General features: G+C 41.4%; 1 protein-coding gene across 1 annotated transcript in view; it reads right to left on the bottom strand.

Moving 5' to 3' along the window:
* The window catches only part of hk2 (hexokinase 2), a 71,255-nt gene that overhangs the window by 39,890 nt on the left and 18,859 nt on the right, over positions 1-12,506 (bottom strand). The window contains exons 6-9 of the mRNA XM_088337016.1: positions 11,605-11,704; positions 9,922-10,105; positions 6,289-6,450; positions 1,566-1,799 (exon numbers count right to left, since the gene is read on the bottom strand). Of these exons, the coding sequence (XP_088193142.1) occupies positions 1,566-1,799; positions 6,289-6,450; positions 9,922-10,105; positions 11,605-11,704 (680 nt within the window). The remainder of the gene's footprint in view (positions 1-1,565; positions 1,800-6,288; positions 6,451-9,921; positions 10,106-11,604; positions 11,705-12,506) is intronic.

The raw sequence follows: 12,506 nt of genomic DNA, 5'->3' as shown, positions 1-12,506 counted from the left end.
GCATGGATAACACCAGCGTGAACGGACCCCCCATTATGGAAAAGCTTTTCCAATGATATGTGTCATGACGCATTTCAGTGACCGATGACATCATAGAGACGCTTATTTAAAAGTCCAGGGGCCCGCCGTTAAGGGGTTAAAGTACCGTGTATTGTTAAAACTCTTTCTGTGTACCGTCTTTCTTTATAAAAATCTCATGTTTCAATGAAGGCACATGCGGCTTATAGTCAGGTGCAACTTAGAGAGATACAGATAGAGATAGATAGAGATAAAGGTATAGATATAAAGAGATAGAGAGAGAGATAGATAGAAAGAGATAGATAGAGAAAGATAGCAAGAGATAGAGAGAGAGAAAGATAGAGAGAGAGATAGATAGAAAGAGATAGTTGGAGAGAGATAGCAAGAGAAAGAGAGAGATAGAGATAGAGAAAGAGAGAGAGATAGATAGAGATAGCAAGAGATAGAGAGAGAGAAAGATAGAGCGAGAGATAGATAGAAAGAGATAGTTGGAGAGAGATAGAGATAGCAAGAGATAGCGAGAGATAAAAAGATAGATAGAGAGATAGATAGATAGATAGATACTTTATTCATCCCCGTATGTAAATTCACACTTCCAGCAGTATCCTTGTGTTGATTATTAACAGATGAACAGGATGGCCTCGGAGTGCTGTGTTGTAGTTTAGCAACAGCGGAGTGGATGATGTCACATGCTAGGCCAAAAGTTCGAAGTCCCTGCAGCAGAAGGAAATCTTTGTGCCCAGCGGTAGCCTTTACAGCAGCTCCGTGTTATTTCGCTCTTTTTGTGATTTATTGTTTTGATTTACTGTTGTTTTGTTTATGTGTCTGCTTCTCTCCTGTGTTTTTCGTCCCGTTTGACAACTACACTTTGGATAAGTTTCTATCCTATGGACATGGGTTTTGACGCGTTAATTCGAGGAATCGACTCCTTGCCCTGAAGAACTCTCGTGCCGGCGTGATGAGGGGGCCCTAGTGTGGATGCAGAGCCGGAGCTACCCAAGCGGCTAGCGGCGTTATAAGTCTTCGGTACCGTCCGTATTCATAAGAAATGTGACCTCTCTACCAAATAAGACTGACGAACTGGCTGTGCTGGTGAAAAACATCAAAGCGTACAGGGAATGTAGTTCGCTGTGTTTTACGGAAACGTGGCCCACGTCTAGCATCCCGGACGCTAACGTGGAGCTACCCGAGAGTAGGCGGACTCGTTATCTATGTGATCACGAGGCGGTGTAACCCTGGGCACAAAGATTGCCATCTGCTGCAAGGAACCTTTGGCCTAGCGTGGGAAGTCATCCACTTTGCTGTTGCTAAATTACAACACAGCACCCCGAGGCCATCCTGTTCATCTGTTAATAAACAACACGAGGATACTGCTGGAATTGTGAATTTCCCTACGGGGATGAATAAAGTATCTATCTCTAAAGAGGAGGAACTTGATAAAAAAAATAAATCTACCAGTTCATCAATTATGAAAATAAATGTTAGCTGCAGCCCTTCTCCGAAGCAACTTATAGTCCGGGTACATGTTGATGGGAACGGTAACTTACTCTTGATGATTTTTGTAGACGGATCCATCCACGCCGATGGTGGTCCTCAACTTCTCGGCCGCTTTGTTGTCCCTGATTTGCCGGAGGACCGCGACCAAAGCGGCAGCGCACAAGTGCGCCGCCCTTGTGGACACCACCTGACACACCATCCGAGTGGCTGAGCAGTCCTCTAAGGTCGGATCCAGGCCGAGACATCGGAGCACATTTTCGGCACTTTTTAAACCTTCCTCGTTGCTGCAGATGGATAGAGGAAAGAAATCGTTTCAAAAATGAATCACAGATTGTTCCGTTTGACCCATTTGAGTGAATGCAATCCCGAGTAAATTACTTTAGAGGTCATAATATTGCAGAACTATTAAAGCAGGGGTTCGGGAACAGTGTTTCTTCTAAGCTGCGCTTAAGGGTTCAGTGTCTCACCCAAGGACACTTCCACATGTAACACGGAGGAGCCGGGATTCGAACTGCGATCTCTTGATCCCAAGACGAGCGCTCTACCTCCTGAGCTACTGCCACCGGAGTGACAAGATTGGATAGATTGAGAAATGAAATTGTGAGAGACAAAACTGGAGTAGTAGTGGAACTGAGCAAGCGTGTGAATAAGAGGGGTTGGTTTGGACCCATGGAGAGGATGGATGAGGAGCCAATGTTGAAGAGGATCTACAGAGCAGAAGTCAATGGAAGGGGACCAACAGAAAGGCCGCCATTGACGTGGATGGATGGTGTTATGAATGCACTGCAGGAAAGAGGTCGAAATCTAGTGGAAGATAGAGCTCTTGTTGGTGATAGGAATGAGTGGAGAGGTCTTGTGAAAGGATAGTAGGATGTAAGGACATGTTCCAAGGCAGGGGTGTCAAACTCATTTGAACTCGGGGGCCACACCATAGAAGAAACATTCTGTCGGGGGTCGGACTAGTAGATTCAAGAGAAAGAAAAAGAGAGAGAAAGAAATAAGAGAAAGAGGGAGGGAAAAAGAGAGAGGGCGGGTCAAAGAATGAAAAAGAGAGCAAGGGCGAGAGCGTGAGAAACAAATAAAAAGTTGTGAGAGAGGCGGAAAAGGGAGAGGAAGAAAGAAATCCAGAGAGAAATAGAAAGACAGAAGGAGAGAAAAGACAAAAGAAAGCGCGAAGGGTAGGAAGAGAGAAAGAGAGAAAAGGAAAAAAGGAAGTTAGAGCAAAAGAAGTTAAAAAGACACAGAGAGAGAAAGAGACAAAGAGCAACAAAGGAAGAGAAAAAGAGAGACACAGAGAGTGAAAGAGACAGAGAGTAGGAGAAAAGGGGTGGTGAGAGAGAGAGAGAGAGAAAGAGAGACAGAGAGTAAGAGAGGGAGAGAAATAAATACAAGTAGTGTCTTTGTGAGAGGCACCTGGCTTTGGCAACATCAAGTGCACATATTTTCAACCTGCAGCTCATTTTTCTCTTGAGCTTCTGTGAGTGTTGTCTCGCGGGCCGGATTCAATCCCTTAGCAGGCCTGATCTGGCCCGCGGGCCGCCTGTTTGACACCTGCGTTCTAAGGGATGGGCAGGGCAAACGAATATAAAACTTAAAATTTGTCTCTTCTCTCCAGTTACATTAAAGTGTTGAGACTCATTCCCACTGTCATTTTTGTCATAAGTAATGCTTTAAAACAAGGTGCAAGCAAAGTTATTTTGTAAAAATGGCACAAAATAATGCAAACATCTATACCTTCGGCGCAGACTCCACTGAACGAGGGAGTGCCTCTACCGTTCGCACAATTAAATTGCTCATCGTGGTTTTGCTGGCGTTTTTATTTCTTTACAGTTTGCTCAGTGCATTTCCAATCCGAAAGTATCTCAGCGGTGAACATAAATAGTGGAATGAACTTCTATTTAAAGGGTCACTTAGCAACCTACTGTCAAAACGGGGTATGTTGCCGTGACAACTTGGCTGCAACCACAGTTAAGAAAGTACCGTATTTTCCGCACTATAAGGCGCACCCCCCAAAAAATAGTTTTTGGTCCTATATTTGACATACATAAGACGCACCGGATTATAAGGCGCTACAATGGGAACGTGAACAAAACAGTCAGATGGTTCAGTCCAACTGATTACCCCCTTAACATTCCCAAAGCTTGCAAAGACGCAAATACGTGTCGAGAACACGTGCGGATGCGGTGTCTGTACTATGTCACTCAAATGCATCGTTCCATCATTCGGAAGGTTAAAGTCTTGGGATTCAAGAAATGCCAACCATTCCTTAGTTTCTATTTTCTTTTTCGCTCGCAACTTTACTGCGCATATGACAATAAACACTTGGAATTGAGTTGAATTTAAAAATAGGCACTCCATTCCATCCATTATCTGCACCGCTTATCACAGAAACATCGAGTTCAGTCTGAAACAGGATACAGGGAAAATATATAGCCGGAGTAGCTCACCGAAGTCCTTGTGTTCGATAATAATGTGCAGCCATGGTCCTCTTATATCCGTGAGTTTAGTAAATCCAGGAGAATAAAATACAAATACAGAATAGTAAAAAATGCTTTCTGTATGCCGTCAACCACGTGCTATACACATTCATCTTTTTCGGCCAATTGCAGGCTTTGTTTTGCCGCTTCAGCCTAGGCCAGCCTGTAAATGATAAAAAGGATCCGCCGCTTGACCTCCGAATAACTTTAGCCAATAGTGATCCATTCAAATGATGATTGACACATCTTTTTCGGCCAATTGCAGGCTTTGTTTTGCCCCTTAGCCTATACGAGCCTGTAAATGATAAAAAGGATCCGCCCCTTGACCTCCGAATAACTTTAGCCAATAGTGACTGATTCAAATGATGATTGACACATTGGTTAGCCAATGAAACGCCGGTATATAAATCCCAGCATACACCGCGTACTACCTGGCGTTCGGGGGAAAATCGAGTCGGCGGCTGCAAGTTAGTTGGAAGACTTTGCGACTTAATATTGAGCCATATATAAGGCGCACTGTATTATAAGGCGCATGCTCAGCTTTTGAAAAGAATAAAGGCTTTTAGGTGCGCCTTATAGTGCGGAAAATACGGTACCCTATAAACATATACCTCGTTATCATAACTTCAGCTTCGTATGGACCAAACTCATTGACTTTGGAACGCCAAAGAGAAATGTGCAATAGGTCCATTTTATCCCTGAAAAAAGCTATATATGGCTCGCAAGCCATAGCTCCCTGACCCTTGTAGTAGAGAGATAGACAGATACTTTATTCATCCCCGAAGGGAAATTCCCACTTCCAACAGTATTCTTGTGTTGAAAAATAAATCAAATAAAGAAATAGAATACATAAATACCCAATATAACGTGTTGCTATAGAGTATTTCAATAGTGCTATATAAAATGCACACTGTCATAAAAATAGGGTCATATGCAAATGTTGGCATTTACTCCCCCGGGCGGAGTTCAAGAGCCTCATGGCATAAGGGAGAAATGATCTCCTCAGTCTGTCCGTGCAACAAGACTGTGACAGCATGTCTAATGCCGTCGAAAACCAGTGCCAAAAAAGTACAGCGTAGCAGCACGATACCAAACAAACATGGTGGCGACTTCTTGGTAGGGGTTCCGTTATGTAAAAGAAAAACAAATTTCTCCACCCAGGATTTTTTTTTCTTTTTAATTAAGTTTAACATCGGTATAGTAGTTCAAGGATTTTTGCCTAGTATTTAAATGGATTTTTTGTACTGCTAAGAGGCAATAAATATGACATACTGTCCCTTTAATCTTTAATGTAAATGCAAATATTACATTTCATTTGGACTCTTACCCATGATATACTTATTACATCGTAAGCGGACAATTCAAACAAATTAGGTAGGTAGGTAGATAGATAGATACAGTAGATAGATACAAAAGATAGATAAATAGAGATAGATAGATACAGTAGATAGATAGATAGATATAGAGTAGATACAGAAGATAGATAAATAGAGATAGATAGATACAGTAGATACAGGAGTAGATAGATACAGTAGATAGATAAATAGATATAGAGTAGATACAGTAGATAGATAGATAGATAGATACAGTAGATAGATAGATATAGAGTAGATACAGTAGATAGATAGATAGATAGATCGATAGATAGCTAGATAGATACAGTAGATAGATAAATAGAGATAGATAGACAGATAGATACAGTAGATAGATACAGAAGATAAATAGAGATAGATAGATACAGTAGATACAGTAGATAGATACAGTAGATAGATAGATAGATATAGAGTAGAGACAGTAGATAAAAGATAGATACAGTAGATAGATAGATAGATAGATAGATAGATACAGTAGATAGATAAATAGAGATAGATAGATAGATAGCTAGATACAGTAGATAGATAGATAGATAGAGATAGATCGATACTTTATCCATCCCCGCGGGGAAATTCACACTTCCAGCAGTATCCTTGTGTTAAAAATAAAATAAAAGATATAGAATACAAAAATACCCAATATAACGTTTTGCTATAGAGTATTTAAACAGTGCTACATAAAATACATAGTGTCATAAAAATAGGGTCATCTGCAAATGTGGGGGTGGGGGTTTCATGTGGGCTTTTACTCCACCGGGCGGAGTTAAAGAGCCTCATGGCATGAGGAAGACATGATCTCCTCAGTCTGTCTGTGGAACAAGACTGTGACTACAGAGGACCCCAGTCGAAAAACACATGGGGAATTGAGAAGAGTGCAAAACAAAGACAACAGGAATTAAAAGGAGAAGGAAAACCAAACTCACCTGTCACTATCTATGGAAAAAACGTAGCTGGTTAGGAACTTTCCCGTCATGAGGAGTTGGGCCGTGGTCCTGCCCTGGAACAGAACCTGGTCTTTAGCCATTTTCACGAGGATGAGTCGAACGAGTTCCCCCATGTACATTCCGCTGACCATCTTCTCAAAACTGAAAAAAAAATATCGACAAATAACAAGGAATTCGAATTGAGGAACGCCGAGAAATGTGTTCTGTAGGAAACTGAATGGAATTAAAAGGGGAAGACACTAAAAGCTGTAACTAAATGATGGAGGAATATGGCGAGGTAGAATGAATGGTTGGTGAATGTGAGTGTGTTCTTGACTCCTGCCACTTCCCGTTAAGGGAATATAAGCTCCCCAAATAGATGGTTTTTGTTTTTACTGAATCAACTTTTTTTGTACCACTGGTAGGCACTCAATATGACACACTGTCCCTTTAAGCTACAACTATGCAGTGTATGTTTTCACGTGGATGGAAAAGCGAAGATTGCCGTAAAATTGGATGCGAGCGGCCCGCATTCTCCCGATGACAATGGAGAAAACGCAAGGGAAAATCTCTAAAAGCACAACAGGTTTTTACAGCTGAAATTGCAGTGATCCGTAATTGTAGCTTGCCAAACAAGTGCTTGGTTGTCGCGCTTCTGTTTGGACTTTCTTTTCATACACGTCGTCGGGCAAAATTGCAACTTTCAAAACAACTATTCTATACTTTTATTTTAAATGAAACGTTTGCTTTATTCCGATTTCAAAATCTTCGTTCGGAATTTCGGTTCGTTTGGTAATTTGCATCCTCGGCGGCCAATCAGAAGCCTGCATAGAATAACTTTGTGCTTCCAGACTTTCCTGAGCGTTATAAGGTCGTGCGTTTGCATATCATTTTCCAAAGTAGACGCCCAGAGAACACAAGAAAAATGGAGAAGTGGTGAGGAATCAAGCCAAAACCTCAGCCCCAGAAGAAAGACTCAAAAGAAGCTAACAAAATGGATGACGCTCCAAAACGTAAACGTACATGAAAAGCATTGTGGAAAGAGGAGTTCACGTGGCGTAAATACAGGTACATACTGATGGCGGAGAACACGAGAAAAATGGAGAAGTGGTGAGGAATCAAGCCAAAACCTCAGCCCCAGAAGAAAGACTCAAAAGAAGCTAACAAAATGGATGACGCTCCAAAATGTAAACGTACATGAAAAGCCTCGTGGAAAGAGGAGTTCAGGTGGCGTAAATACAGGTACATACTGATGGCGGAGAACACGAGAAAAATGGAGAAGTGGTTAGGGAATCGAGCCAAAACCTCAGCCCCAGAAGAAATATTCAAAAGAAGCTAACATAATTGATGATGCTACAAAACGTAAACGTACATTAAAAGCATCGTGAAAAGAGGAGTTCACGGGGCTTGTAGCAGACGACGCAACGCAAACGTTTGCTTACTTCCGATTTCGAAATCTTCGTTCGGTTTGGCAATTTGCATAATCGGCAGCCAATCAGAAGCCTGCATCGAATAACTTCCTGCTTCCGGACTCTCCCGAACGTTCTAAGGTCGTGCATTTGCATATCATTTTTCAAGGTAGACGCACAGAGAACACAATAAAAATGGAGAAGTGGTTAGGAATCGAGCCAAAACCTCAGCCCCAGAAGAAAGATTCAAAAGAAGCTAGTATAATTGATGACGCTACAAAACATAAACGTACATTAAAAGCATCGTGGAAAGAGGAGTTCACGTGGATGGTATAAAACATTGCATGAATGAAGATAAGTTAATACAGGGACATACGGATGGCAGATGTCATATACATGGAATGATTGCTATAAGTAGATTTAGAATAAACTTCATTTGAAAATGTTGTTGTGTTATATAATCTGATTATCAATCCTTAATACTTTGCAACAATGTTTTGTTTTGTTTTTTTTGCAATGAGTTGTCTTATTGTCTTTCAAGTTGTGGCAACTTTACAGCTGGGCAGGCAACTTTCCAGAGTCGTCCGACCAATGGTGTCCGCTAACTTTTTGTCAGGAGTTTCAGACACTGCTCATAGCTACGCTATAGTAGACCCAGAAGAGAGTCTCATATTCAGTTCATCATGTTAAAGCCCTTTAGGTTTCACCTGAAATCCCGATTCAAGATATGCTACAGTAAATCGAATGCCGTGGTTATTTGGAGAATATAGAGGCTTCCGGTCTCTTTTGAAAGGGAGCACTCTGAAGTTTTGTCCTGAGATGAAAATATCACTGTGAGTGCTTCTAACAACCAACGCACAGAAATAGAAGGTTTTTATTCCTGCCTTACAATCACATGCCTGCAGACCAATGTAGAATGGCAATTTTAGCGGAAGAACAGCCTCACACATTGACTTAAAGCCTTACCTTGTCCAAATTGATCACATTCTGAAAAACTAAACATGGTATTTTATACTTTTTTTCCTAAGGGTAGGTTTAGGCGTTTGCAAAAGTGGCCATTTGGAAAAAAAAAAGACCAGTTTACAGCACTGAAACCTTTAAAACTGTGTCTTTGGCCAAATTTTGAGACGTTTTGACGGAGCTGTAAATAATTGACTTCTCTCATGTGTCACGATCACTAATGTGCACACTTGCACGTAATAATGGCGCCTAAAAATGAATCACGAGTGCCATTAAGCATGTTTATTTTGGAGTCTCATTTTGATACAATCTGTCACCGCAGTGGCAGCGCAGTGGTTAGCGTGTGTGCGGCACAGTTCTGAGGTCACGGGTTTAAATCCGGCTACCAACCTTCCTGTGCGGAGTTTGCATGTTCTCCCCGTGCTTGGGTGGGTTTCCTCCGGGCACTCCGGTTTCCTCCCACTTTCCAAAGACATGCATAATTCCGGCAGGAAAAAACGGCAGAGAAATTCTTCGGAAGATCGCGGAGGCAAGGAAAACAGGTGTGTTGAAGCAAACGATTCGACCAAAGAAAATACACAAAAGAATACTCCTAGCAAGAAAAGGACTTTTCTTCCAAAATGGACTCAATTATTTTCCTGGTGACGCTATGAGGAGGATGATAATGGATTGGACCTTGAGAAGGCATTACAACTGTGGCGGGACAGCGAACGCCGAAGAATATATGAACTGAAACATTTGAAGTGATAACTGCTTTGTATTACCAATTCACTGTGATGATTAAAACAAAATGAAAATATAGACTAATATAATCATTTCAGCAATATTATTTTGTATAATGTACAATATTTTTGTGAACTGAAAAATCTTTGTATTTGATTTGTATTACCAATAAACTGTGTTGATTAAAACTGAATGAATGTATGGAATTATATTATATATTTGTCACCGATTTACAATTTCAACCTGGATAAGACCCAATTTTGGGGAGCCATAGATCTCTGTTGGGACCCATAGATTTTTGAGCATGCGAGTCCCCGGGACCCATCATTTTTCACAGCTCAAATAAACACTGCTTCAAGGTCGCAATATGGCATGTTCTACCCTGGAGTCTAATCTCGTTGCATACGACGTATAGCCTCAGCTTCGCATGTGCGACAATTGGCTCTGCTTGAAGCAATATATTGAGGTTTTGAGTTTTCCCTTGCCCGCATGTTGGTTTAAGATCAGGGGAGGGTGTCATTGTAACCTGTGCAGTCCTTACAGCTGTTTGCCAGGGTTAAGAGAGCCGGCATCGATTTCTTTGTCGAAATGCGTGCGCAGGTCATCCAGGACACCGTCGTCTCCAAAGGCTCCCCACTCTGTATTGACGCACATCCGGCCCTCGTCACCATCCAGCACCTCCAGGTTCCTCATTTGTTCCATGTAACAGGCATTCGTCCCTGTGCCTGAGAGGGAAAACAACATCTTTAAAGAAAACCTCGATGAGAATAGCCTTGTCAAAAACAGGAGTATTTCAAAAACATCAGCGCCTACATTTTAATTCATTCGATGGGCAGAGGCGTCAAACTCATTTGAACTCGGGGGCCGAACGATAGAACAAACATTCTGTCGGGGGCCGGACGAGTAAATTCAAGAGAAAGAAAAAGAGAGATAAAGAATTAAGAGAAAGAGGGAGGGAAAAGGAGAGAGGACGGGACAAAGAAAGAAAAAGAGGGAGAGAGCGTGAGAAACAAAAGATAAAAAGTCGTGAGAGAGGGGGAAAAGAAAGGGAGAGGAAGAAAGAAATCTATAGAGAAATAGAAAGACAGAGGGAGAGAAAAGAGAAAAGAAAGAGCAAATGGTAGGAAGAGAGAAAGAGAAAAGAGAGAAGGAAAAAGGGAAGTTAGAGCAAAAGAGGTTAAAAGACAGAGAGAGAGAAAGAGACAAAGAGCAACAAAGGAAGAGAAAAAGAGACGCAGAGAGTGAAAGAGACAGACACAGAGTAGGAGAAAAGGGGTGGAAAAGAAAGAGAGAGAGAGACAGACAGAGAGATAGAAATAAATACAAGTACAGTGTCTTCGTGAGAGGAACCTGGCTTTGGCAACATAGAGGAAAGAAAGTGCGAAGGGTAGGATGAGAGAAAGAGAAAAGAGAGAAAAGGAAAAAATGAAGTTAGAGCAAATGAAGTTAAAAATACACAAAGAGACAAAGAGCAACAAAGGAAGAGAAAAATAGAGACAGAGAGAAAGAGAGAGAGAGAAAAAGAGAAAGAGAAAGAAATACGAGTACAGTGTCTTTGTGAGAGGCACCTGGCTCTGGCAACATCAAGTTGACATATTTCAACCTGCAGCTTCATTCATTCATAGAATAAAAATGGTAGTTAAGACGGATATATTAGCTTTTATCATAACATGAGTCCGTCAATCAAGCGTGTCTGTTTGAGATTGAGAGGGAGCATAAAGAGTGATTAGCTGTTTATTCTGCATTTGCATTTTCTATAGCGCATTTCAAGTCAATGACTTCCCAAAGCGCTTTACATTGTGCTTCACATTTCCCAATAGCGGCCGTGATCTGTGCAGCCATGTAAGGCGCTAACCTGCTTATTGGGGGTATTGGGGGTTCAGTGTCTTACCCAAGGACACTTCGGCATGTAACACGGACAAGCCGGGATTCGAACTGGGATCCCTTAATCCTAAAACGATCGCTCTACCTCCTGAGCTACTGCCGCCCCTACCATAACATTTGTTGACATGGGACACAGGCTCTAGCAATGATGATGTCATAGATTGTATCAAATCATTAAACCTCACACAGTTGAAACGCAATGTGCTGAAAAATTCACGTTGATCTGGAAAGCGGATTTGGCCGTTTTGATACATAGAGTGGCTATATCTAAATATTTTTGGTTTTAAGGCCCTTTGGGTCCAAAAGGTTCCCGGGGCCCCTGTTCTACAAAAACACTCACCGACAATGAGACCGATTTCACAGTTTTGATCGTCGTAGCCGCAGGTCATCATCGCTCCCACTGTGTCGTTTATGACGGCCATGATGTCAACGCTGATGTCCTATAATAATCAAAGATTTTATTGATCCCAAAATGATGTTCTCCTTCATCCTCACTGTAAAATGTGAAACTGGAGTGCCACGTACAATTCCGTTGTCACAATACAGTGTTCATTTGAGCTGTGAAAAGTGATGGGTCCCGGGGACTGGCATGCTCCAAAATCTATGGGTCCCAACAGAGATCTATGGCTCCCCAAAATTTTGTCTTATCCAGGTTGAAATTGTAAATCGGCGACAAATATATCAAATAAATCTATAAATCTATATATTCATTCAGTTTTAGTCATCGCAGTTAATTGGTAATACAAAGCAATTATCACTTCAGATTTTTCAGTTCACAAAAATATTGTACATTGTACAAAATAATATTGCTGAAATTTTAGTTTATATATTCATGCAGTTTTAATCACTTTAGATTTTTCAGTTCATATATTCTTGGTGGTTTGCTGTCCCGCCACAGTTGTAATGCCTTCTCAAAGTCCAATTGCAGCAACGGAATTTCCATAGCTAATTTGTGCTTTTCATTGTCGTTGTGCCGATCCAATGCGCTTTTCTGAAAGTTTGTGTTGCAAAATGATTCATGCAATCAAGTTTTTTTGTCACGCTGGGTGCACGCATCACAGAAATGTAGCCTCCATTATCATCCTCCTCATAGCGTAACACGGAATACAATTGAGTCCATTTTGGCAGAAATGTCCTTTTCTTGCTAGGATTATTCTTTTGTTTATTTTCTTTCGTTGAATCGTTCGCTTCAACACACATGTTTTCCTTGCCTCCGCGATCTTCCGAAGAATTTCTCCGCCA

The sequence above is a fragment of the Urocampus carinirostris genome, chromosome 5, assembly GCF_059441175.1.
Source record: "Urocampus carinirostris isolate Australia breed hairy pipefish chromosome 5, RoL_Ucar_1.0, whole genome shotgun sequence".
NCBI classification, from domain to species: Eukaryota; Metazoa; Chordata; class Actinopteri; order Syngnathiformes; family Syngnathidae; genus Urocampus; species Urocampus carinirostris.
The sequence above is the reverse complement of the archived record's forward strand: the minus strand, read 5'-3'. Positions and strand labels throughout refer to the sequence as shown.